We start from the raw sequence: 25,101 nt of genomic DNA on the forward strand, positions 1-25,101 counted from the left end.
ATCAGGCCCTACCCCGCCCGAGTGACGGCGTAAATCACACCCACTCATTGTCTGTCTTTGATGAGGCTCAAGATCAGGAGTGAAGCCTGGACTGTGCAACTAGAGAGCAGCATGCCAGTTTCAGTCCGAGCCTGACACTTTGAAACAATATGGTGAGATTCCGCCCTTCGTTTTGAAAAATAAGGCTACGCGTTTCATGGTAACGTGATTATTCATTCATTGAATTGTCTTCTGGGTATTTCAGTAAAGTCCCTGCTCCCGCTATTTTGATTGGCCCAGAGTCTAACCAGAATAGCGGATTTGGAGTTTTGTGCAGTATATCCGATTCCCGAGGGTGGACCAGGACAACAGCAAGCCAGCTATAATTTTTTTTTAAATAAATAAATTTAGTGTACCCAATTCATTTTTTCCAATGAAGTCAATTTACTGTGGCCAATCCACCTAACCTGCACATCTTTGGGCTGTGGGGGCGAAACCCACGCAGACACGGGGAGAATGTGCAAACTCCACACGGTCAGTGACCCAGAGCTGGGATCGAACCCGGGTCGTTGGTGCCGTGAGGCAGCAGGGCTAACCACTGCGCCGCCCTAGCCAGCTATAATTTGTTTAGCTTCTAGCACTTTCCGTTCGACGCTTTCTCAAGTTTATTTTGAACAAAGAGCTGGAGGGCAACTGTCAAAAGGGAAAGCTGCCAGTGTAAAGTGAACACTTTGCGACTGGAATGGAGATAAAGGAAGTGGGCGCATGGGCAGGACCTTGAAATGGGAATTGAATAGCCTGGTCCAATTATCTCATGCCTTTAGCCCCAGTGTGACGGAGGATTGACTAGCCGATATGTATCGTGTGTGCGGGGCAGCACGGTGGCCTAGTGGTTAGCACAACCGCCTCACGGCGCTGAGGTCCCAGGTTCGATCCCGGCTCTGGGTCACTGTCCGTGTGGAGTTTGCACGTTCTCCCCGTGTCTGCGTGGGTTTCGCCCCCACAACCCAAAAATGTGCAGAGTAGGTGGATTGGCCACGCTAAATTGCCCCTTAATTGGAAAAAATAATTGGCTAATCTAAATTTATAAAAAAAAAAAAAAAAAATGTATCGTGTGTGAAATGTATAACTTCCCCAGTTTATTTCATTTCTCATTTTAACATTCAAAATTGTAAAAAGAAATTAATTTAAAGTACCTAATTCACTCTTTCCAGTTAAGAGGCAATCTAGCGTGGCCAATCCAACTACCCTGCACATCTTTGGGATGTGGGGGCGAAACCCACGCAGACACGGGGAGAATGTGCAAACTCCACACGGACAGTGACCCAGGGTCAGGAACGAACCTGGGACCTCGGCGCCGTGAGGCAGCAGGGCTAACCCACTGCGCCACCGTGCTGCCCTCGCCATTGCTTTTTCTAAGTAAAATGGGGAAAGCAGTTTGAGAAACGAGTTTAGTTTTTAAAAAATATTTGTTCGTGGGATGTGGGTGTCACTGGTCCAGTCCAGCATTTATTGCCCTTCCCTAATTGCCCTCGGGAAGGTGGTGGTTTGAGTTGCCTTCTTGAACCGCTGCAGCCCAGGTGGTGCAGGTGCACCCACAGAGCATTGAGGGAGGGATTTCCAGGTTTTTGGCAGTGAAGCAACGGCAAAGTCATTCCATGTCAGGACGGAGGGTGGCACGGAGGGTGGCACGGAGGGGAACCCCCAGGTGGTGGCTTTCCCATGTATCTGCTGACCCTTGCCCTTCCAGGTGATATCGGTCACAAGGTGCTGTGCAATGAGCCTTGGTGAGTGGGTGCACAATGTATCACTGACGAGTTTCTGCAGCGGTGTGTGTGTGTGTGTGTGTGTGTATGTGTGTGGGGGGGGGGGGCTTCTGTTCTGAGTGCAGGCAGAGAAATTTATAATTGTCACAAGGTAGCGGGGGTAAATTTTAAATCGCATCATGTGGACGTGGCACTGGTCTTGCAAATCACACCCCCTCCGTTGTAGGGACTACTCGGTTTCCATTTCCGTTCGAAAGGATGGGAGTGAAAATTGAGCCGAGGCATCACGGTGGCCCAGTGGGTTCGCCCTGCAGCCTCACGGCACCGAGATCCCAGGTTCGATCCCGGCTCTGGGTCACTGTCCGTGTGGAGTTTGCACATTCTCCCCATGTGTCTGCCCACAACCCAAAGATGTGCAGGCTAGGTGGATTGGCCATGCTAAATTGCCCCTTAATTGGAAGAAATGAATTGGGTACTCTAAATTTATTTTTATAAAATTGAGCCGTGGCTATGATGGAACGACAGTGGTGTGACTGAACACGACATTTAAGGAGGTGATGTGGCACCTACAGGGCAATTGTTGGTAAGTGTGCCATGCCGATAATGGATGGAGCAGCATCACCGTATCTGGCACGTTTAATTTCAGCACAACATGATGCAGAGGATCACATTAATTCAGCAGCTGCCCTCCTGATAGGGGTATTGCTGCATTGTGACACACTGCAACCCCAATGAGTTCCTGCCACAACACAAGCAGACGTTAGCCGGCGTCACACACGCTGATTCAAAAGACAAAGCTGCTGCGCCGTCCCAATTTTACAGAAGTTTTGAAAGTGTCGTTTTTTTTTAAGGAATTGTGCAACTGTTGCATTTTTCCTTCTGCAACGGGACTCTGCTAATTTAAGAACACTTGGCATAATGGGAAAGGCTCGCGATGCAGGGGACAACTTTTCACCGCATCCAACCCACACAGCTAACGATAAAAATCCTCTCAGCTGTGGAGGATGACGTAACTAACCACAACATACCTGCCGAATGTGCATGGTTAACTGGTGCTGCGTCCCACAGTTCTTCTCACACAGAGGGCAAATAAAGAGAGACTTCTCGTCTTTGGCTTCCTGTAGTGGGCAGAAGATTGATACATATATATATATATATATACACACACATGTAAGAACAGCACGTGCGAAAACCCAAGTCCGAGTCTACAAAAAAAAGCAGAGGGCTGCTGCACAAAGGGGGATGAGTCAGGGTCACATGCAGCATCATGCACACTGCAAGCGTGTGTTCCTCATTAGAAGCTAAGGGTTCTGTAAAAGATGCTTCCAGTTACTCCTGCGCAGAGGGTGACTAACTATAAGGCAGGCAAAGCAGTTTCCACGCTGGCATCTCGGCCAACCCACCAATCGGAGGGTCAGCTTGGAAAGCAGCACAATTTGATCCAAATTTCCTCCCTACCTGCACAATAAATAAAAAGGTTTCGCCAAGGTTTGGATTTTGGTTAAGATTCAATTTTTCTTTTTTATAGATAAAAAAAAGTAGGTTCTCTTAATAGTGATGAAAGAAAAATAAAGCACTGTGGTGAACAAGGGTTGTCAGGACTGCGATCAAGCAACGGGCGTCCATTATTTGATTCAATCAAACCGCAGAATTGCCCACAAAAAACAATTACCCTAACAGGACTGCTGATTGGATCATACCCCACGGCTGCGAGGCCAGCCGGCCCATCGCGTTGGTGCCAGCCCTTTGAAACAGTTATCCAATTATCCCCACTCGACTGTCCTCTGCTCACAGCTCTGCAAAACCCTTTCTCCTTTCCGTGTGTTGACCCCTCTTCTCTTGTCTAAGTTACCGCTGAATCTGCTTCTGCCACTCTGTCAGGCACATCATACAGACGGCGCAGGAGGAGGTCACTTGGCCCATCAGGCCCACACTAGCCCTGCGAAAGGGCAATTGTGTAGCGTTTCAGGGAAACTTTGAAAAGCCTCATGCTTCTGGGTAAATGATTGTGTGTAAATGTGCACGCGTGTGTGTATGTGCTCATACCCTCGTGTCTCTGAGTGTACACTACTACCTCCGCCACTGAAAGTGGGCAGAGATAATGTTTTAACCCTCCTTTGTCGAAACAATACATCTCAAAAACTAATGGACCAATTTCAACAAAATTTGGTAGACAGAGAAGGAAAAGCTCATTAGTTTTGGAGAAGATGGGGGCGGCACGGTGGCACAGTGGGTTAGCATTGCTGCCTACGGCGCCGAGGACCCGGGTTCAAATCCCGACCCTGGGTCACTGTCCGTGTGAAGTTTGCACATTCTCCCCGTGTCTGTGTGGGTTACACCCCCACAACCCAAAGATGTGCAGGTTAGGTGGATTGGCCACGCTAAATTGCCCCTTAATTGGAAAAGAAATAATTGGGCACTCTAACTTTATTTTAAAAAAAGTTTTGGAGAAGATGCAGATCCGCTGGCTGTAATTTTTTATTTTTTTAAAAAAGGATTTGGAAGAGTCAATTACTAGGTGGCACAGATTTAAGGTGAGAGGGGAAAAGTTTAGAGATGTGCTAGGGACGTTTTTTTTTACACAGAGGATAGTGGGAGCCTGCAACCCGCTGCCGGAGAAGGTGGTGGAAGCTGGTACGATAGTGACTCTTAAAAAAAAAAGTTTAGAGTACCCAATTCATTTTTTCCAATTAAGGGGCAATTTAGCGTGGCCCAATCCACCTACCCTGCACATCTTTGGGTTGTGGGGGCGAAACCCACGCAGACACGGGGGAGAATGTGCAAACTCCACACGGACAGTGATCCAGAGCCGGGATCGAACCTGGGACCTCGGCGCCGTGAGGCAGCAGGGCTAACCCACTGTGCCACCGTGCTGCCCTATTCCCGTCTTTTCACACCTGCGGTCAAGCCACACTCAGACCATTGGCCAATCTGTCCCGCCAGATTGGGCCATGCTAAATTGACCCTTAATTGGAAAAAAAATGAATTGGGTACTCTAAATTTATTTTTTTTAAACTCCAAAAGTCAGCACCCCAGCGGAGGAAGACGAGGAGGAAAAAATGAAAATAATGGGGAGAACATTGGTGAAAGAAAGGGAGAGGATGGGAACCATTTCACGGGGTAGATTGGGGAGATCTGAAAGCTTCTGGGAATGACTTAAAATGGCAGTCAGACATGGCGTGTGAGATCATCCGTATCCTTTACTACACTGCCCAACGTGATGTGTCCACACTTATTCAGAAGACAGATACGCATTCAGGATTGAAAAGTGAAAAAGTGAAAATCGCTTATTGTCACAAGTAGGCTTCAATGAAGTTACTGTGAAAAGCCCCTAGTCGCCACATTCCGGCGCCTGTTCGGGGAGGCTGGTACGGGAATTGAACGCGTGCTGCTGGCCTGCCTTGGTCTGCTTTCAAAGCCAGCGATTTAGCCCAGTGTGCTAAACCAGCCCCTGGTTGGGATGTTAACTGTAAAATAGCACGGGGTCAGCGAGTCCAGAGGACACAAGCTAAGGGGGAAGTGTTCAAGAATATATATCCATTTCAGCCAGAGGGCAGGATGCACACTGAAACAAAGTCGCACTGAGGGGGCAGCTCAGTGATGGAGAGGGAACTTCTTTTTTGCATGTGGCATCACAGCCGTCGAAGGCCTAACCCCACCCCCGAAAAAAAAAACACCCTCCCTGTGTCCGAGGAGTTCTGCTGGCAGAGGGAACACAAAAAGTCAGCGAGAAGGTTGTGCGCCTGGGATTCTGCCAGCGAGCTGCTCGGTCAGCCAAGATCTGTGCTGCAGCGTGTACCCGGGGTGCGTCAGAACCTCTGCCACAGTTTTAAAAATACCTCGTTGACCTCGTCCACCAGAGGCGATGGGCGTGAACACTGATGCAGCAAAGCGAGGCTGCTGTTGGTTATTGAAGGAAAGTAGTGCGTGGCAATCTCTGCCTCTCGAGGCCACTGCTACACTTGAATGGGCGGTTTTACACCACGGGCACATCGCTTAAGTTTGAAAAGAAAAAAGGAAACAATAAATTGAGTAAAGAATTGCGCACGGGAAGATGACGGACGCCCACACTTTGGGACATTTGCCTTTCAGCTTTACAGCCCGACTCGAGCTATGTTTCTTCTCTCCCCACTCCTGATTTTAACCTTGGCCAGGAGTTCAGAGCTATGCTGCTTCACGAGCTGGCCCGGTGCATATAGACTCTGCAGTTTATCATTAACCAGAAGCAAAGCTGACTCCCATACCAGCACATGGCACTTGGCACAGGGCAGGTCAGTCAAACAAGTGGAAGGACTGTGCACTCTGCTGCAGGGGGGGGGGGGGGGATAAGTGCAAATGTTTACCAGCCGTAGCAGCTGCTACTCGAGGTTTACTACTGGAGCTATGCCGCTACACACCCCAGCCAGCACAGGGTTTCACATTAAAAACATGGAAACGCTCGTTATCGGGAAACAAAACAACTGGTGAAAAACATACTCGCTTTTTTTTGTTAAATTCTCTATCAAGCACATTAACCAGGTTGTTGTGTGGGGGGGGGTCCGATATATTTTCTTCACATGGCTTCTCTCATTTATAGCTTGGTTAACTGCTGTCGATAAGAGTCTGGAGCTGATACTACTTTATAGCCCTTCGCCCGGCCACTCTCTAAACCGGCTGTGTCAAAGCTTCCTTCTTGCAGCTGTTGAATGCAACAGGAGCCTTTTGTGTTTCGGTTGTGGCTCACTTGGTGGCGGGCTCTCCTCTGCTGCTGAAGGTTCTGGCTTCCCACCCCCACCCCAGGACTGGGGCACATAAATCGAGGCTGACACACCCCAGTGCGGTAGTGAGGGAGCGCTGCACTGGCGGAGGTGCCATCTTTCAGAGGAGGCGTTAACTCTTGGCTCTCTCGGCTGGACATAAAAACTCCCACATGTAAAGACAGACTCATTCCCTGGTGTCCCGACCAAAAGCACCCCTCAATTAACATCACGGAAACAGATCATCTGGCCATTGCTGCAATGCTGTGTGTGGGAGCTTGCTGTGCACAAATTGGCTGCTGCGTTTCCTACATTACAACAGTGACTACACTTCAGAAAGTGCTTCAATGGCTGTAATGTGCGTCGGGGCATTCTGTGCTCATGAAAGGTGCTATATAAATGCAAGTCTTTCTTTCACATACCAAGTGCAATGCCAATGCAACCAGTCCCCCCCCCCCCCCAAACACATCCCTCCATTTCAACATTTGAACCATACTTGCTTCTTCATCTGAAGATGCTGACTCGGGTTGTGGGATGCGGCTCCCTGACCATTGCTGGCCCCTCAGCAAATCTTCATCTCCGGCTTTAGATCCGACCATCTGGCCAGATTGGAGATGGAGGGAGAATCTCAGCTCAAATCCCACTAACGCTCTGACGGTCACACGTGCTCTCTCCACGGGGGGGGGGGGGGGGGGGGCCTGTAGGAACGCTGGGTGGCTACAGGAGGAGGTGGTCACATCACTGGACTAGCAATCCAGCTTTGACAAAGGGTCATCTGGACTCGAAACGTTCGCTCTTTTCTCTCCCTACAGAAGCTGCCAGACCTGCTGAGATTTTCCCGCATTTTCTCTTTGGTTTCAGATTCCAGCATCCGCAGTAATTTGCCTTTTATTTAGCAATCCAGAGGCCCAGACCAATGTGGATTCAAATCCCACCATAGCCGACTGGTGAAGTTAAATACAATTAGCAAAATCTGCAATTTTAAACTAGTCTCTGGGGCGGAATCTTACCAGAATTTGGTGTCAGGCTCAGATTTAAAACTGGTGTGCCATTCTCCAGTTGCCCGGTTCAGTGCTCACCCCAGGTCTTGAGCCTCTTAAAAGAAAATAAATGAGTGGACGGGGGTTCATTCTGTAAAGTGCAGTCACCCTGGCGGGGTGGGGCCCGATAGATTATGTGGTTGGGAGGCCCATTAATAAGATTAAAATTTATTAAAATCCATTTAAATGAGGTTCCCACCCTTTGTGGGAGTGGACCTCGTGATGTCGCTGGCAAAACTTGCCCTCTCTGTGATGGTGACCATGAAACTACCATGGATCATTGTGAAAACCCACCTGGTTCAGTAACTGAATATATTCAAGGCTGAGATTGATAGATTTGTGAGTGTATTAAGGGATGGGGGAGCGAGTGGGAAAGTGGGCAGGAGGGAGATGATCAACAACGCTCAAATTGAAAGGTGGAGCAGGTTCAAGGGGTCGAATGAGCGTCCCCCTTCTCTCATTTCTTCTGCTCTTAAGCGTTGGCTCATTCAGTTATTCTTCAACATTTTTAGGAACAACAACTGAGATCCGTGTAGAGCCTGTAAGCCAGGTGGCGGGATCTTCCTGCCCTTTGGCCGGTGAACCCCCGCTGTGGATTTCCCAGCATCAGGGGAAGGGGTACACACAATGGGAAGGACTGTTGACAGCGGCGGGGAAAGAGGAGATCCCGCCGTCGCCGGCCGATGTTCCTGCCGCTGCAGGGTAGCCCGGAAAATTCCTCCCATTAAAATCGTTCCAAGAAAAGGGCGGCGCGGTGGCGCAGTGGTTAGCACTGCTGCCTCACGGCACCGAGGACCCGCGTTCGATCCCGGCCCCGGGTCACTCTCCATGTGGAGTTAACCTGCACGTCTTTGGGTCGTGGGGGTGAGACTCACACAGACACGGGGAGAATGTGCAAACTCCACACGGACAGTGACCCGGGGCTGGGATCGAACCTGGGTCCTCGGCACCGTGAGGCAGGGTCAATCTAGACTACGCCCCACCCCGTCATTGGGGATCTGATGGAAGGAGAGTCTGAGGGCCGGGAGGAAGTTACAACTTATACAGCACTCCTTGCGGGTAGGAGGAGCGGATGAATTTATTCACCCCCACCACCACCCTCTCCGCACCCCCTGGACCTGTCCTCACTTGGTTGCAGCTCCTGAATATTCCCCGTCATCCTTAAGCTGTCAACCCACCTCCCGGGAGCCGATTGGCCAACCATCAGTTGTCCCCACCCGAGTAAAACCCAGAATTCAGTGGGTTGGAGCCAAGCTTCCAATCGGTTTGGCCATTTAGCCCTCCCCGCCTGGCCTGATGCCACCCAAACCCAGGTTAAAACCCCCATGATTTACTGCTCAGTTCCTTTAACCATGACACCATTGGGTTATGCTAGTCTATCAACAGATACTCTGCACACTCCTAAAGACAAAGATGCTTGCAAAGCTTACTGGAGTGAATATTTAAGAGCTCTGTACTGAAGAATAGATTGCATTCTCATTATTAAAGGGCTGCGTGAATTTGTAGTTTAATTTATTGGGAACTTGGGATAAAACTCTTCGGTATTTATGCCATGATTCTTCCCTCAACTATCTAAGCAGGGGGTGTCCCAAGCACTTTAAACTCTAGAATTGCTTAATACACGGCAAACAATCTCTTAATAATGACCATATGTTCCCGCTAAATTTGCCTCTTGCAGCATTTGTTGATCACAACCCAGATTTCATTCTGGATTTGTTCAGGCTGTGCCTGGGCTCGGAGGGCTGGATTTGCCAGGGTCCAATGTGGGTTTATAGCACGGGGTGGGGAGAGGGGGCGGGGGGGGAGAGGGGGGGTTCACGTGTAACCGAATGGGACAAAGATCGGTGCATTTATGAGAGCAGGAACTGCAAGTCAAACCATCATTTTGACGAGAAAGAATGAAAACTTGCATTTGTATAGCACCTTTCCCCACCTCGGGGCATCTTTGAAGCGTTGCTACTGTTGCCATGCAGGAAACATGGCAGCCATTTTACTCACAGCATGGTCAGCAGTCAATCTGTTCTCTGGTACTTTTGGTTGGTGTGTGAGTGATGTTGGCAAGTATCGAGCAGGGCATTGGGGGAACAACAGCCCCATCAACCCCACCACCCACCCTCCTTGAAGTAGTGTCATGGGAACTTTTATGGGCCATCCCAGGGGGCAGGCCTCTGTTTAACATCTTCTCTGAAAGACAGCAGCTCTGACAGTGCAACAGTCCCTCAGTCCTGCGCTGAATGTCAGCCTAGATCCCACTCCAGAGCCGTGAGGCCGCAGCCTATTGACCCGCCGACTGGCGCTCAGTGAGTGACAGCTGACAAGGGGGGGGGAAATCAGATTGGCGATTGATAAATCCCCCGGGCGAGTGAGGAATTAAGCAGGGTCTGTGCATGCGCCAAGGTTGGGGACCCCCCCCCCCCACCTCTCCGCTTACCCCACCCCCGGGATTCCGGCTCCTTCCTCAGGGCCTACCTGCTTGATTTTCCCAATGCGAGTTGAAGACTTCGAGGGGCTCTTGTCATTCGGAGGATCTGCCGCCTCCCCACTGAAATTCCCCACGCTCATCACCGTCGACATCATGGACTTTACGGAAGACAAGTCGTCACTTTCGGGTTTGTTTGGCAAAATCGCTTCCGTGCCCTTGCCGGCGGGAATTACCTCGGTCTCACTTTCTGCTGGAGCACAACACACACACATATTTAGCTGATGGATGCTCCACCGCGCATTTAGCACCAAACTCTAAAATGGCCAGACGCACCCGTGTACATCTCCCCACCAAGCACAGTGCCGCACACTCTGGCGTTTGGGTTAGGTCAGCATTCTCACTGGATTTGGGCTCTTTCCTTGCACCATTATAATTAACACGGTTAAGAAAAACATCCAGTTGTACAATTAAAGATTCTGTCCTTCCAAACACGGGTAAGGTCTGAACAGAACATTTTGATCTGTTTAACACCAGAACAGCTGATGATTACAGCGTGTCACTGGTGACGATAGCGGTGGCAGCAATTGTGAAGTGATGAATTAGGATTGTTGCACAAGAATCACATTGGTGTCCCATGCTGTTTCTGTACTGCCATTCCTATTTGAAATTAGACCAGTTTTGCATCTTCCCTGCTGCCATCAGACTTTTGAATGGACCTACCTCGTATTAAGTTGATCCTTTCTCTACACCTTGCTATAACTGTAACATTATATTCTGCAGTCTCTCCTTCCTTCCCTATGTACAGCATGCAAGAAACAATACTTTTCACTGTAGACTAATACATGTGACAATAATAAATGAAAATCAAATGTTTGTAAAACCATTGACTGTGGTGCGTTGTACTGTCATTTGTACAGGGCAGTGTATAATGAGTTTACTGCAGACTTCCGGAATTTTGCCTGAAACGTGCGACAACACGGTGCGAAATGTTAAACATACAGGGCCCGATCTACCGGCCGCATTGTGCTCGGGCGAGAGTAAGGCGGCTGGTAGATCCTGGGAGAGGCCTTCCACAGACTTCCCGGCGTCCTTAAAGGGATATACCCCAGTCCCGCGAAGCGTCGGAATCAGAATCCCGCCCAAAGGGGGCGAGACAAAACGGTGCCCGCCTATGCAGGTTTTAAACCTACTTTGGCGAACTTACTGGCTTCCCAGGATCTACCAGCCTCCCCAGCAAGGCTGTAGATGGGCGCAAGTCAGTACTGGTCCACACAAAGCTTTGTCGAGCTTTGACAAAGAGTCATTGGACTCTTTCTCTGCCTACAGATGCTGCCAGACCTGCTGAGATTTTCCAGCATTTTCTCTTCTGGTCCACACAAACATGGGCCAGGCAGAACGACACCCTGGGGGTCTCCCAAGCCATTGGAGGCTCCTGGGTGGTCTGGGACAGTGCAGGGTGGCCCCTTGCCCTCCTCCTGGAACATGGGCATCTTGGCACTCCCCAACTGGCACACTGGCACTCCCACCCTGTCACTGCCAAGCTGGCAGGAACGGTGCAGTGTGCCAGTGCAACGCTGCCTGGGTGCCAGGATGGCGCTACCAAGGTTCAGGGTCCGAGAGGGCCATGCCCATGAAAGGAGGGTAAAGGGGGGGAGGTGTGGGGGCTTGGGAGGATGGGTGTCCTGAAGAGGGGAGTGGGGACCTCCGGGCAAGGTATCCACACTTGGGGTGGGGGGGTGGGGCTGGGGTATTGCCCATGTCTGGTGGGGTGTTGGTGACCCACAAGCTCATTAGCGATCGGGTCACCCTTTCATAATTCTAAGTGTGGGCGAAACTGGTGCGAAACTCCCAGGGCCCAAAAAGGTGACTATGGGATAGATTCGCTGGCCGCTCCCACTGCAAGGTTGGACGGGACGCAGACCCTGACTATGGGCTGGATTCGCTGGCCGCTCCCACTGCAAGGTTGGCCGGGACGCAGACCCTGACTATGGGCTGGATTCGCTGGCCGCGTCCCACTGCAAGGTTGGCCGGGACGCAGACCCTGACTATGGGCTGGATTCGCTGGCCGCTCCCACTGCAAGGTTGGCCGGGACGCAGACCCTGACTATGGCTGGATTCGCTGGCCGCTCCCACTGCAAGGTTGGCCGGGACGCAGACCCTGACTATGGGCTGGATTCGCTGGCCGCTCCCACTGCAAGGTTGGCCGGGGCGCAGACCCTGACTATGGGCTGGATTCGCTGGCCGCTCCCACTGCAAGGTTGGCCGGGACGCAGACCCTGACTATGGGCTGGATTCGCTGGCCGCTCCCACTGCAAGGTTGGCCGGGGCGCAGACCCTGACTATGGGCTGGATTCGCTGGCCGCTCCCACTGCAAGGTTGGCCGGGGCGCAGACCCTGACTATGGGCTGGATTCGCTGGCCGCTCCCACTGCAAGGTTGGCCGGACGCAGACCCTGACTATGGGCTGGATTCGCTGGCCGCTCCCACTGCAAGGTTGGCCGGGACGCAGACCCTGACTATGGGCTGGATTCGCTGGCCGCTCCCACTGCAAGGTTGGACGGGACGCAGACCCTGACTATGGGCTGGATTCGCTGGCCGCTCCCACTGCAAGGTTGGATGGGACGCAGACCCTGACTATGGGCTGGATTCGCTGGCCGCTCCCACTGCAAGGTTGGCCGGGACGCAGACCCTGACTATGGGCTGGATTCGCTGGCCGCTCCCACTGCAAGGTTGGACGGGACGCAGACCCTGACTATGGGCTGGATTCGCTGGCCGCTCCCACTGCAAGGTTGGATGGGACGCAGACCATGTAAAGGTCCATTGACCTCAGACGGGAATTTCCTGTCGCCGGGCGGGCGAGGCTGACGAACCCCTCTCTAAGTGGCATTTGATGCCGGGGGAGAACCTCACTTCAAAACCCGTCACGAATGAACTTGGGCATTTGTTCTGCCCACGGTGTGGCACAGAGAAGGCAAATTCAAAATCAACACAAACATATCGAAAGGACCAAATGAAACAGTGGGCAGGATTCTCCCGTCTCCCCGCCGCGTGATTCCCAGGGGCGGGAGCGTACCGTTCGCTGGCGGCCGAATTCACTGCTCTCGCAGCTGTCAATGGGAATTCTCATCGAAGCCACCCCCCACCGCTGGGAAACTCACGGGTGCGGACGTGCTGCGGGCGGGGACGTGCTGCGGGCGGGGACGTGCTGCGGGCGGGGATGTGCTGCGGGCGGGGACGTGCTGCGGGCGGGGAGGGGACGTGCTGCGGGTGGGGATGCGCTGTGGGTGGGGATGCGCTGCGGGTGGGGACGCGCTGCGGGCGGGGACGCGCTGCGGGCGGGGACGTGCTGCGGGCGGGGACGCGCTGTGGGCGGGGACGCGCTGCGGGTGGGGACGTGCTGCGGGCGGGGATGCGCTGCGGGCGGGGACGTGATGCGGGCGGGGACGTGCTGCGGGTGGGGACGTGCTGCGGGTGGGGACGTGCTGCGGGCGGGGACGTGCTGCGGGTGGGGACGTGCTGCGGGCGGGGACGTGCTGCGGGCGGGGACGTGCTGCAGGCGGGGCCGGAGAATCCCATCACTCCCGAACGGCCAGGGAATTCCGACTAATGTTTTCCAAATCAGGATCAGGTTGAGTCCAAGGATCAAATGCTCTTCCAGATCTTTATTTATTTACTTTAAAAAAAATTAATTTAAAGTACCCAATTCATTTTTTCTGATTAAGAGCCAATTTAGCGTGGCCAATCCACCTACCCTGCACATCTTTGGGTTGTGGGGGCGAAACCCACGCAGACACGGGGAGAATGTGCAAACTCCACACGGACAGTGACCCAGAGCCGGAATCGAACCTGGGACCTCAGCGCTGTGAGGCTGCAGGGCTAACCCACTGCACCACCGTGCTGGCCCTCTGCCAGATCTAAGATTCTTCTCGACAGGCTAATGGGGAGATCAAAGTTAACGCCAGTTCAACAAACTCACATCTTTTCAAACACCAAAACGCCCCTCGGGGAGGATGTTCCCTCGGGGAGGATGTTCCCTCGGGGGAGGATGTTCCCTCGGGGGAGGATGTTCCCTCGGGGGAGGATGTTCCCTCGGGGGAGGATGTCCCCTCGGGGTAGGATGTTCCCTCGGGGGAGGGTGTCGCCTCGGGGGAGGATGTTCCCTCGGGGGAGGATGTTCCCTCGGGGGAGGATGTTCCCTCGGGGGAGGATGTCCCCTCGGGGGAGGATGTCCCCTCGGGGGAGGATGTTCCCTCGGGGGGAGGATGTTCCCTCGGGGGAGGATGTTCCCTCGGGGGAGGATTTTCCCTCGGGGGAGGATGTTCCCTCGGGGGAGGATTTTCCCTCGGGGAGGATGTTCCCTCGGGGGAGGATGTTCCCTCGGGGAGGATGTTCCCTCGGGGGAGGATGTTCCCTCGGGGGAGGATTTTCCCTCGGGGAGGATGTTCCCTCGGGGGAGGATGTTCCCTCGGGGGAGGATGTTCCCTCGGGGTAGGATGTTCCCTCGGGGGACGATGTTCCCTGGGGGGAGGATGTTCCCTGGGGGGAGGATGTTCCCTGGGGGGAGGATGTTCCCTCGGGGGAGGATGTTCCCTCGGGGGAGGATGTTTCCCTCGGGGGAGGATGTTCCCTCGGGGGAGGATGTTCCCTCGGGGGAGGATGTTCCCTCGGGGGACGATGTTCCCTGGGGGGAGGATGTTCCCTGGGGGGAGGATGTTCCCTGGGGGGAGGATGTTCCCTGGGGGGAGGATGTTCCCTCGGGGAGGATGTCCCCTCGGGGGAGGATGTTTCCCTCGGGGGAGGATGTTCCCTCGGGGGAGGATGTTCCCTCGGGGGAGGATGTTCCCTCGGGGGAGGATGTTCCCTCGGGGGAGGATGTTCCCTCGGTTCACTTTGTTGCGGCAGAATCCAGGTGTGGCAGCAACTATGGAGAGAGAAACCAAGCAACTGACCCGAAATGTTAACTCATTCTCTCGCTATAGAGGTGATGGTGGTGAGTTGCCTTCTTGAACCGCTGCTACCCAAGGTGGTGCAGGCACACCCACAGTGCATTGAGGGAGGGAGAGAGTTCCAAGGTGGTGACAGCGAAGGAACGGCAATGTCATTCCAAGTCAGGGCGTTGAGCGGCTTGGAGGGGCACCTCCAGGTGGTGGTGCCCCCACCTGTCTGCGGCCCTTGTCCTTCTAGGTGGCAGAGGTTGTGGGTTTGGATGATGCTGCTGCTGAAGGAGCCTTGGCATGTTCCTGCAGTACATCTTGTAGACGGTACACACGGCTGCCACTGTGCATGGGCGGTGGAGGGAGTGAACGTTTGAGGTTTCTCGCATCTGAAGTATTTATGATTTAGCTTAAGTGTCAATAAATAAATAAACTGCTTGCCAGTTTATATGCTCTCCCATCTCTACTGAGGACTTTGATTGACACCAGAGTTCAAAGTGCCTCATCCGATCAACGCACATGAACCTGCTGGGTGAGTGTCAGCTGGCTATTGGACTGCATGGGGCATCACAGGCAGGCTTGGCATTTTGCTTCCACAACCTCAACACGCGTTAGCCTTCCTGCAGAGACCACTGCGTTGTGTTTGAAACCGGGAATCCCAGCCTGACGGGACCCACGTCTATCACTGTTCAGCTCTCGGCCCGAGCCGATGCTTCTCTCATTCCATCTGGATCAATGTGACGCTGGATGGTGCAATGCTCCGTCTCACCTCCGAAAAGGTCACAGAGAGTCAATACAGCACAGAAGGGGCCCATTCAGCCCATCGAGCCTGTGCTAACTCTCTGCAGCGAAATCCATGAGCCCCATCCCCCTCCCCCTCCCAGCATTTTCCCGTATCCCGCCAAATTTATTTTCCTCAATGGCCAACTAATTTCATTCTGAAATCATTGATCGTCTTTGCTTCCAGCACCCTCGTGGGCAACAAGGTCCACCTCATTACCATTCGCTGCCAAATAAAAGTACTTCCTCACATTATCTGTCTCCTCACCCCCGCCTCCCCTCCCCACCCCACCCCTACAACCCCTCCCCACCCCCACCCCACCCTCACCCCACCCCCACCCCACAGCCACTCCCCACCGCCACTCCCCACCCCCACAGCCACACCCCACCCCCACCCCACAACCCCTCCCCACCCCCACCCCCCTCCCCACCCCCCCTCCCCACCCCCACCCACGCCCCCTCCCCATCCCCACCCCCCTCCCCACCCCCCTCCCCATCCCCACCCCCATCCCCACCCCACAGCCCCTCCCCACCCCCACCCCCCCTCCCACACCCCCCTTCCCATCCCCACCCCCACTCCCCCTCCCACACACCCCCCTCCCCACCCCACAGCCCCCCCCCCACCCCCACCCCCCCTCCCACACCCCCCCTCCCCATCCCCACCCCCACCCCCCCTCCCACACACCCCCTCCCCATCCCCACCCCCACCCCCACCCCCCCTCCCCATCCCACACCCCCCCTCCCCATCCCCACCCCACCCCCACCCCCCCTCCCACACCCCCCATCCCCACCCCACCCCCACCCCCCCTCCCACACCCCCCCTCCCCATCCCCACCCCACCCCCACCCCCCCTCCCACACCCCCCCTCCCCCCCCCACACCCCCCCTCCCCCCCCCCCTCCCCATCCCCATCCCACCCCCTCCCCACCCCACCCCCTCCCACCCCCTCCCCACCCCACCCCACCCCCTCCCACCCCCCCCCCACCCCCCTCCCCACCCTACCCCTACAACCCCTCCCCACTGCCCCTACAACCCCTCCCCATTGCCCCTCCCCACAGCCACTCTCCACCCCCACAGCCCCTCCCCCACATCCCCTCCCCCACACAGCCCCTCCCCACCCCACCCCCACAGTCCCTCACCACCCCCACAGCCCCTCACCACCCCACCCCACCCCCCCAGCCCCACACCACCCCCACAGCCCCTCCCCACCCCACTCCACCCCCCCAGCCCCACACCACCCCCACAGCCCCTCCCCACCCCCACAGCCCCTCCCCACACCACCCCACCCCCACAGTCCCTCACCACCCCCACAGCCCCTCCCCACCCCACCCCACCCCCACAGTCCCTCACCACCCCACCCCACCCCCACAGCCCCTCACCACCCCCCACAGCCCCTCACCACCCCCACAGCCCCTCCCCACCCCCACAGCCCCTCCCCACCCCCATAGCCCCTCCCCACCCCACATCCCCTCCCCACCCCCACAGCCCCTCACCACCCCCCACAGCCCCTCCCCACCCCCACAGCCCCTCACCACCCCACCCCCACAGCCCCTCCCCACCCCCACAGCCCCTCCCCACCCCACATCCCCTCACCACCCCACCCCCACAGCCCCTCCCCACCCCCACAGCCCCCCCCACCCCCACAGCCCCTCACCACCCCACCCCCACAGCCCCTCACCACCCCACCCCCCCCCACAGCCCCTCCCCACCCCCACAGCCCCTCCCCACCCCACCCCACCCCCACAGTCCCTCACCACCCCACCCCACCCCCACAGCCCCTCACCACCCCCACAGCCCCTCACCACCCCACAGCCCTCCCCACCCCCACAGCCCCTCCCCACCCCCATAGCCCTCCCCACCCCCACAGCCCCTCCCCACCCCACAGCCCCTCACCACCCCCACATCCCCTCCCCACCCCCACAGCCCCTCACCACCCCACCCCCACAGCCCTCCCCACCCCCACAGCCCCTCCCCACCCCCACAGCCCCTCACCACCCCACCCCCACACGCCCCTCCCCACCCCCACAGCCCCCCACCCACCCCCACAGCCCCTCACCACCCCACCCCCACAGCCCCTCACCACCCCACCCCCCCCCCACAGCCCTCCCCCCACCCCACAGCCCCTCACCACCCCACCCCCACAGCCCCTCACCACCCCACCCCCACAGCCCCTCACCACCCCACCCCCCCCACAGCCCCTCACCACCCCCCCCCCCCCCCCACAGCCCCTCACCACCCACCCCCCCCCCCCACAGCCCCTCACCACCCCACCCCCGCCACAGCCCCTCACCACCCCACCCCCCCCCCCACAGCCCCTCACCACCCCACCCCCCGCCACAGCCCCTCACCACCCCACCCCCCCCACAGCCCCTCACCACCCCCCCCCCCCCACAGCCCCTCACCACCCCACCCCCCCCCCCCCCCACAGCCCCTCACCCCCCCACCCCCCCCCACAGCCCCTCACCACCCCACCCCCGCCACAGCCCATCACCACCCCACCCCCCCACAGCCCCTCACCACCCCACCCCCACAGCCCCTCACCACCCCACCCCCACAGCCCCTCACCACCCCACCCCCACAGCCCCTCACCACCCCACCCCCACAGCCCCTCACCACCCCACCCCCACAGCCCCTCACCACCCCACCCCCACAGCCCCTCACCACCCCACCCCCACAGCCCCTCCCCACCCCCTCCCCGATCCCTCCCCCACGCATCCCCTCCCCGCCCCGAACCCCCCCTCCCCTGCATCCCCGCCGCTGCATCCCCTCCACGCCCACTTGCATCCCCTCTACACCGCACATTCCCTCCCCACCTCCTCCCCCTCCTCCTCATCCCTTCCCCACCCTCGCATCCCCTCCTCCCCTCCCCACCCCCACATCCCCTTTAATGCACACCAAAAGCCCCTCGCCCAATCCTGAGGCGATGCTACAGGGGAACACGGCCAATACTAATGGGCCTGAGAATTAAAGAGCGGCGCGAGCATCGATTTCTCCAGTGACGAATAGAAATCTGGAAAAGAGGGCAGCACGGTGGCGCAGTGGGATAGCCCTGCGGCCTCACGGCGCTGAGGTCCCAGGTTCGATCCCGGCTCTGGGTCACTGTCCGTGTGGAGTTTGCACATTTTCCCCCGTGTCTGCGTGGGTTTCGCCCCCACAAGCCAAAGATGCAAGGGGAGGTGGATTGGCCATGCTAAATTGCCCCTTAATTGGAAAAAAAAAATTTGGGTACTCTAAAACTCCAGTTACAAATTACCTCCATTTTCCACATGGGTTTTAGGCTCGGCCTCAACATCCTCTTCTTCCTGGTCTCCACTCCCATCGGCCAATGTCGTCAGTTTAGCACAAGATGGCTGACCCAGGTCACCCTGCTCCTCAGACCCATTGTCTCCCACTGTCAAAAGACAAGATGGAAAAAGCAGAATAAATACAGGCTGGACAAACAGCCATGGCTCAGGCGACAAAAGGTAACTGTACAACCGCAGAGATGCAATGATAAAGGAACGGGCACTGTGCTCACTGGGATTCCTGGAGCAAACCCTGTTTACGAAGAGGTTAGATGGTCAGTGACGTCATGTGATGGACTGATGCTCTTTAAACATTGGGCATGGCAGTCCCAATATAGCTACAAGTGCTGGTTACAAACATGCTGCTGGCCTTCTCAAACTGCAAACCGATCCAGTCTCCTCCACAGATTCCATTTGGACTCTGCAACCATCTTACTGTGTGCTGGCACGAGTGTTCAGGCCACGATCAGATCAGCAGTGATCTTATTGGACGGTGGAGCTGGCTCAATGAACAGTACAGCACAGGCCCTTCGGCCCTCCAAGCCTGTACCGACCATGATACCAACCTTGGCCAAAACCCTCAGCACTTCCTTGTGCCGTCTCCCTCCGTACCTCGATGGGCTGAATGGCCTGCTCCTCTTTAATATGGTCTGACGAAGGTAGCAGGACACAAAGAATCACTAAATTTACAGTGCAGAAGGAGGCAATTCGGCCCATCGAGTCTGCACCGACCCTTGGTAAGAGCACCCTACTTAAGCCCACGCCTCCACCTTATCCCCGTAACCCCACTTGGAGAGAGTAAGTAGCAAAGCATATGAGATCTTGGGCTTTCTAAATAAAGGACACAAGCGGGGAAGTCATGCTTGAACCCAAATAAAGTTCTAGTTTGGCCACAACTGAGAGTATTGTGTCCAGTTCTGGTCGCCGCACACATGAGAAAGTGAGTGGATGGGCACTTGAGGGGAGCGAGTGGGGGAATGGGACTGATTGGGTTGCTCTACGGAGGGCTGGCATGAGCACAATGGGCTGATTGGCCTCATTCTGTGTTGTAATGAATCTACAAGTAGTTAACAATTGTCCTATTGAACTTTGTGTGCACAATTCAGCTGATTAGACCGGCTGCACCCATGTGCCACTCATTTACAATTTCTGGGGCCTCACCAGCATGGGCAATTTGTTCACCAACAAAACCACAGCCTCTGCATTTGCAAAATAATTTGTTGGATGTAAAGAGCTTTCGGAAGTCCTGGGAATGGGCGGCACAGTGGTTAGCACTGCTGCCTCACAACGGCAGGCACCCGGGTTCGATTCCGGCCTTGGGCCACTGTCTGTGTGGACCACATTCGCCCCGTGTCCCTGTGGGTTTCCTCCGGGTGCTCCGGTTTCTTCCCACAGTCCAAAGATGTGCAGGTGGATTGGCCATGATCAATGCATGGGGGTTACGGGGAAAGGGTGGGAGAGTGGGCCGAGGTCGAATTGCTCTTTAAGAGGGTCGGTGCAGACTCGATGGGCCGAATATCCTCCATCTGGACTGTAGGGATTCTAGGGAATGTGATAAGCCACCTAATTAATGCAAGATCTTTCCTTGTTTCTTGTGAGCAATTGTTTTGTTGCAATGTTCCTGGAACTAAACTTGTTGAATCCAAAGGAGTTTGCTACTTAAGGGATGAAATGTACAGTCCGGGAGAATCCACACACGATTCAGGGTCGTACGCTGATGAGGACAGAGGGTCCAGAACATTCAAACAGATCATATCGGAACCTTAATATATGGCTTCGCTTTCTCATCAAATTAATCGGTTGTTAGGCCAGAGACAGAAACCATCCCCCCTTGCATGAGTCTGAACACTGAACTTGAATTGTGACTGGATTGAATGTTACTAACAACGGCCACATCCACCCAGAACCCGAGGTGGGCTGAACTCTGCTCCCTCGAATGGCCCAGCAAAGGTCACATGTGATACGCCAGTGAGCTGGGCTAACAATTACGTTCCAGTTCCTCGATTCGGTGTTGGCTTTGGGTGAAGCAGTCAGCCCCGCGATGGGGAAAAAGGTGTTCCACAGCTTGGTCTTCAATGGGCATCACAGTGACACAGTGGCTAGCACCTCTGCCTCTCAGCGCCAAGGACCCAAGCTCAATTCCGACCTCGGGCGACTGTCTGTGTGGAGTTTGCTCTTCCTCCTTGTGGGTTTCCTCCGGATGCTGCGGTTTCCTCCCACAGTCCAAAGATGTGCAGGTTAGGTGGAGTGGCCCCTTAATGTTCAAAGGTGTGTAGGTTAGGTGGGGTTATGGGGTTACAAGGATGGGGCAAGCAAGTGGGTCTAGGTAGGGTGCTCTTTCAGAGGGTCGGTGCAGACCCGATGGGACAAATGGCCTCCTTCTACACTGTAGGGATTCTGTGGTACTGAGTAGTTGCCTCAATAAAAAGGGGCAATAGGTCCCCATGTCTTCGCACTGGCCCTGCCTCACAGCTTTATTTAAAATTGCTGTCCAGGTGAGGCTTGACACAGCTTCCGGTGTCTGTAACCCCAATTCCCAGTGTTCCAGACAGAGGAAGAGGGGACAAATAACCTACAAAAATAAACTAGTCACAGGCTTCAGAAACACTCCTGTCGGTTAGGGAGAAAAAGAACAGACTTACATTCATATAGTGCCTTGCACATCCACAGAGAGGGCCCCATAGAACCCGACCCTCTGCTTTCTGTCAGTCAGCCAATCCTCAATCCAACCTAGTACTCCCCAGGCACTACGATCTCAGCTTCTGGATCAGTCTTTTGTGCGACACCTTGTCAAGTGCCTTCTGGAAGTCTAGATATACCACATCCACAGGTTCCCCATTATCCACCTTGCTGGTTACATCCTCAAAGAACTCAAGCAAGTTTGTCAAGCATGACTTACCCTTCAGAAAACCACGCTGACAATGGTGGATTGAGCTTTGTCTTTCCAAATGTTCTGTCCTCTCCTCCTTAATGATTGACTCCAGCAACTTCCCCACCACAGAGGTCAATCTAACCGGTCTATAGTTTCCTACTTTTTGCCTCTCTCCCTTTTAGAATAGGGGAGTCACATTAGCGTGTTTCCAATCCACCGGGACCCTTCCAGAACCCAGGGAATTCTGAAAGGTCATAACCAATGCATCCACTATCTCTGCTGCCACCTCCCGTAATACCCTAGGGTGCAGGCCATCAGGGCCCGGAAACTTATTTGCCTTTAATCCCATCAGTTTATTCAATATTACCTCCCTAGTGATGTTTATTGCACCATGTTCCTCTGCATTAACTGTAGTTTTGGGAATTTGTTTTTATTATCTTCTACCATGAAGACAAGAGGCAGAAAATCGTGAAGCAGAATACAAAATCACCGATGTCTGCCGATATAATGCTCAACTTCAAAAGGACAGATACACCCTTTCTGTAAGAAAGGCAAAAGAAATGTTGTAACACGCTCAAGAAGCCAGACAGCGTCTGGATTGAGAGAAAATCAGTTCATGGTTCAGGTTGGTGACCTTCCATCAGAAACCATCCGTGACAGAAGTGGGGCAGGCTGACAATCTTCGGCCGGGCCCCTGGCAATGCCACATTAGAATATGCTGCGAATGCACACAGCTGCGTTAGAAGGGTGCTAATTCCTCCTCAGCAGAGGACTAGATTCAACCAAACGCTGTGTATTCGTTGTCACTAGGTCACACCTCACAGCACCACAGACACCAGCTAATTACAGCCACATCGATAAAAAGACAGATGTTGCAGACTCCGGCGAAAAACAAGCAGTAAACATCTCGTGTGTCCCCCCCCCCCCCCCCCCCCCCCCCCCACCCCCCACCACCAACTGATGGGGTCGAGAAAAGATTCTCAATCTAGCGCTTCTGAAGCAACCCTGCCTATTTGGGCCACTTTTGAGAACTTTTAAAAAAAAAAAATTTAGAGTACCCAATTCATTTTTTCCAATTAAGGGGCAATTTAGCATGGCCAATCCACCTCCCCTGCACATTTTTGGGTTGTGGGGGTGAAACCCACAACCCACGCAGCCACGGGGAGAATGTGCAAACTCCACACGGACAGTGACCCAGAGCCGGGATCGAACCTGGGACCTCGGCGCCGTGAGGCAGCAGGGCTAACCCACTGCGCCACCGTGCCGCCCCACCTTTGGAGAACTTGATCAGCTGATAGGGACCAATCACAACTCTTGCCGCCAGGAGGCGGGATTTTTATTGGGTTCGAGTTTGGGTTCGGAATCCCTGAGGAAAAGCGAGAGGCTCTGGTACAAGGCGACCAGTTGAAAGTTTACCGGTCACTGTGAGTGATGAGGAATCTCGGGAGGTTCCGGGAGAGGCACCTGGACTCAATTCATCCCATTGTTCTACCTGTCGAACGCCCAGTTTTCCAGATAAACAAGCAGCGAAGTGTGACGGGAGGGCCCCTCTGGCAAATAACTGCTGCGCATATTCAATGTTAAGAAATGTAAAACAAAAATAAAACACTCTGGAGGTTGTTCCAAGTTACAGATGCTTGTTGGACTGCACGGTTACAATCAGCGGCACAAAGCTATGGTTAAACGACACATTTCTTCTTCTTCCTTTCTTCTCCGCCAGTCCCTCGGAATAGAGGGTGATTTGCTTCCATTCTGGATTTATCAACCATCTCAGAACCCATCGAACTAATGTGTGATCTCCAGACTTTGCCACATAGAATCCCCTACAGTGCAGGATACATTTGGCCCATCAAGTCTCCACCGACCCTCCGCAAGACCAGGCCCAGCCCCCCGCCCTATTTCTGTAACCCCACCTAATCTGTACATTCTTGGACACGAAGGGGCAATTTGTCACGGCCAATCCACCTCAGCCTCACATCTTTGGAGTGTGGGAGGAAACCGGAGCACCCGGAGGAAACCCACGCAGACACGGGGAAAACGTGCAGACTCCGCACAGTCACCCGAGGCCGGAATTGAACCTGGGTCCCTGGCGCTGTGAGGCAGCGGTGCTAACCACTGTGCCACCCTGGTTGGGGGGGGGGGGGGGGGGGGGGGTGCTTGAAGGGTTGTTTGGAGGTTTGTGAGGTCACTCTCACGGCTGGACTTCGCCAGGCATGCTCCTGGCGAAATGCCTCAGTGATTTCGGCATCTTCCTGAACGGGCCTCCTCCATTGTGGTCGGTCACAGGCCAGGGGAATCCCGGGAATGCTGGATCTCTTCCGGGATGCTTTTGAGGACATCTCTAAACCTAGAGTTGCCACCGTCCTCCTGCCCGTCTCCTCTCGCCCCCACCCGCCTCCCAAAAAGTCCCAGGTATTAACCATCGAAAACCAGTTGATGTTTCAATGGGCTGAGGTTTAAATGGCTGGTGTGCGGGGAAAGTAGAAGGGTGGAAGAAGGTAGCACGGTGAAATGTCCTTAAAAGAGGCCTGTGTTGCGAATCTGATCTCGGCATCGCAAACGTAAAGAACAGGCTGATTCTAGCATGACCCCACCCCTCTATCCCGAGCAGGAAAGGTACTGCATTGGAGTACAGGAGAGCGATGGGAATGCCAATCCCCCACACACACTGCTTCCCTGCTTGTTTTAACAGGTTCAAACGGCTGGCAGGCCCTCCCTGCTGTGAATCCTGAACACACCAACTCAGAAACGCAAATTCTTTTGTGGCGGCTCTCACGCAAAAAGGATGCTTTCAAAAGCGAATTAGAAAAGCACAACTCCAAATCCTTTTTCTTTTGGAAGAGAAAGGCGATGACTGCTCAATCGATTGTCTTCGAGTGCCTCAATCTCTTATCTCCCGCACAATTACCACGCATGATCCCATGGCCATTAGCAAGTCTTTAGAAAAGAAAATGGGACTGATCTCTTCACGGCTAGACGAGGTTTTCAAAAGAAAGACACTGACACTTTTGAAAGGAGACGCATGTAATGCTCCGCAGGGCAGTTCCCTCTCCTTGTTTGGAAAGAGCTATTTGACAAAGTTATTTCAGATGTTTAAAATGGCACTGCAGTCTGCATGCATTAATCTTTTCTGTTTTGAAAAGTGGGGGGGGGGGGGGGGGTGTGATTAGGGGAGAGGTATATAGTGGATTGTGCAGAGGGAAAGGCTGGATAAACGTAGCCTGGCTTGCCGCTGACCCTGGGGAACCCTGGGTAGATATCTTTTACAGCCCTGCTTCAGATGGACACGA

General features: G+C 54.8%; 1 protein-coding gene across 9 annotated transcripts in view; it reads right to left on the reverse strand.

The window, feature by feature from the left end:
• Positions 1-25,101, reverse strand: part of rreb1a (ras responsive element binding protein 1a) — a 233,955-nt gene that overhangs the window by 114,994 nt on the left and 93,860 nt on the right. For 7 of the 9 annotated variants that reach the window (XM_038796625.1, XM_038796624.1, XM_038796629.1 and 4 more), the window contains exons 2-4: positions 18,909-19,046; positions 9,991-10,193; positions 2,774-2,863 (exon numbers count right to left, since the gene is read on the reverse strand). In XM_038796625.1, coding sequence (XP_038652553.1) covers positions 2,774-2,863; positions 9,991-10,193; positions 18,909-19,046 — 431 coding nt within the window. The remainder of the gene's footprint in view (positions 1-2,773; positions 2,864-9,990; positions 10,194-18,908; positions 19,047-25,101) is intronic. The other 2 variants (XM_038796626.1, XM_038796623.1) reach the window with 1 other exon arrangement.

This window comes from Scyliorhinus canicula, chromosome 5, assembly GCF_902713615.1.
Source record: "Scyliorhinus canicula chromosome 5, sScyCan1.1, whole genome shotgun sequence".
NCBI classification, from domain to species: domain Eukaryota; kingdom Metazoa; phylum Chordata; class Chondrichthyes; order Carcharhiniformes; family Scyliorhinidae; genus Scyliorhinus; species Scyliorhinus canicula.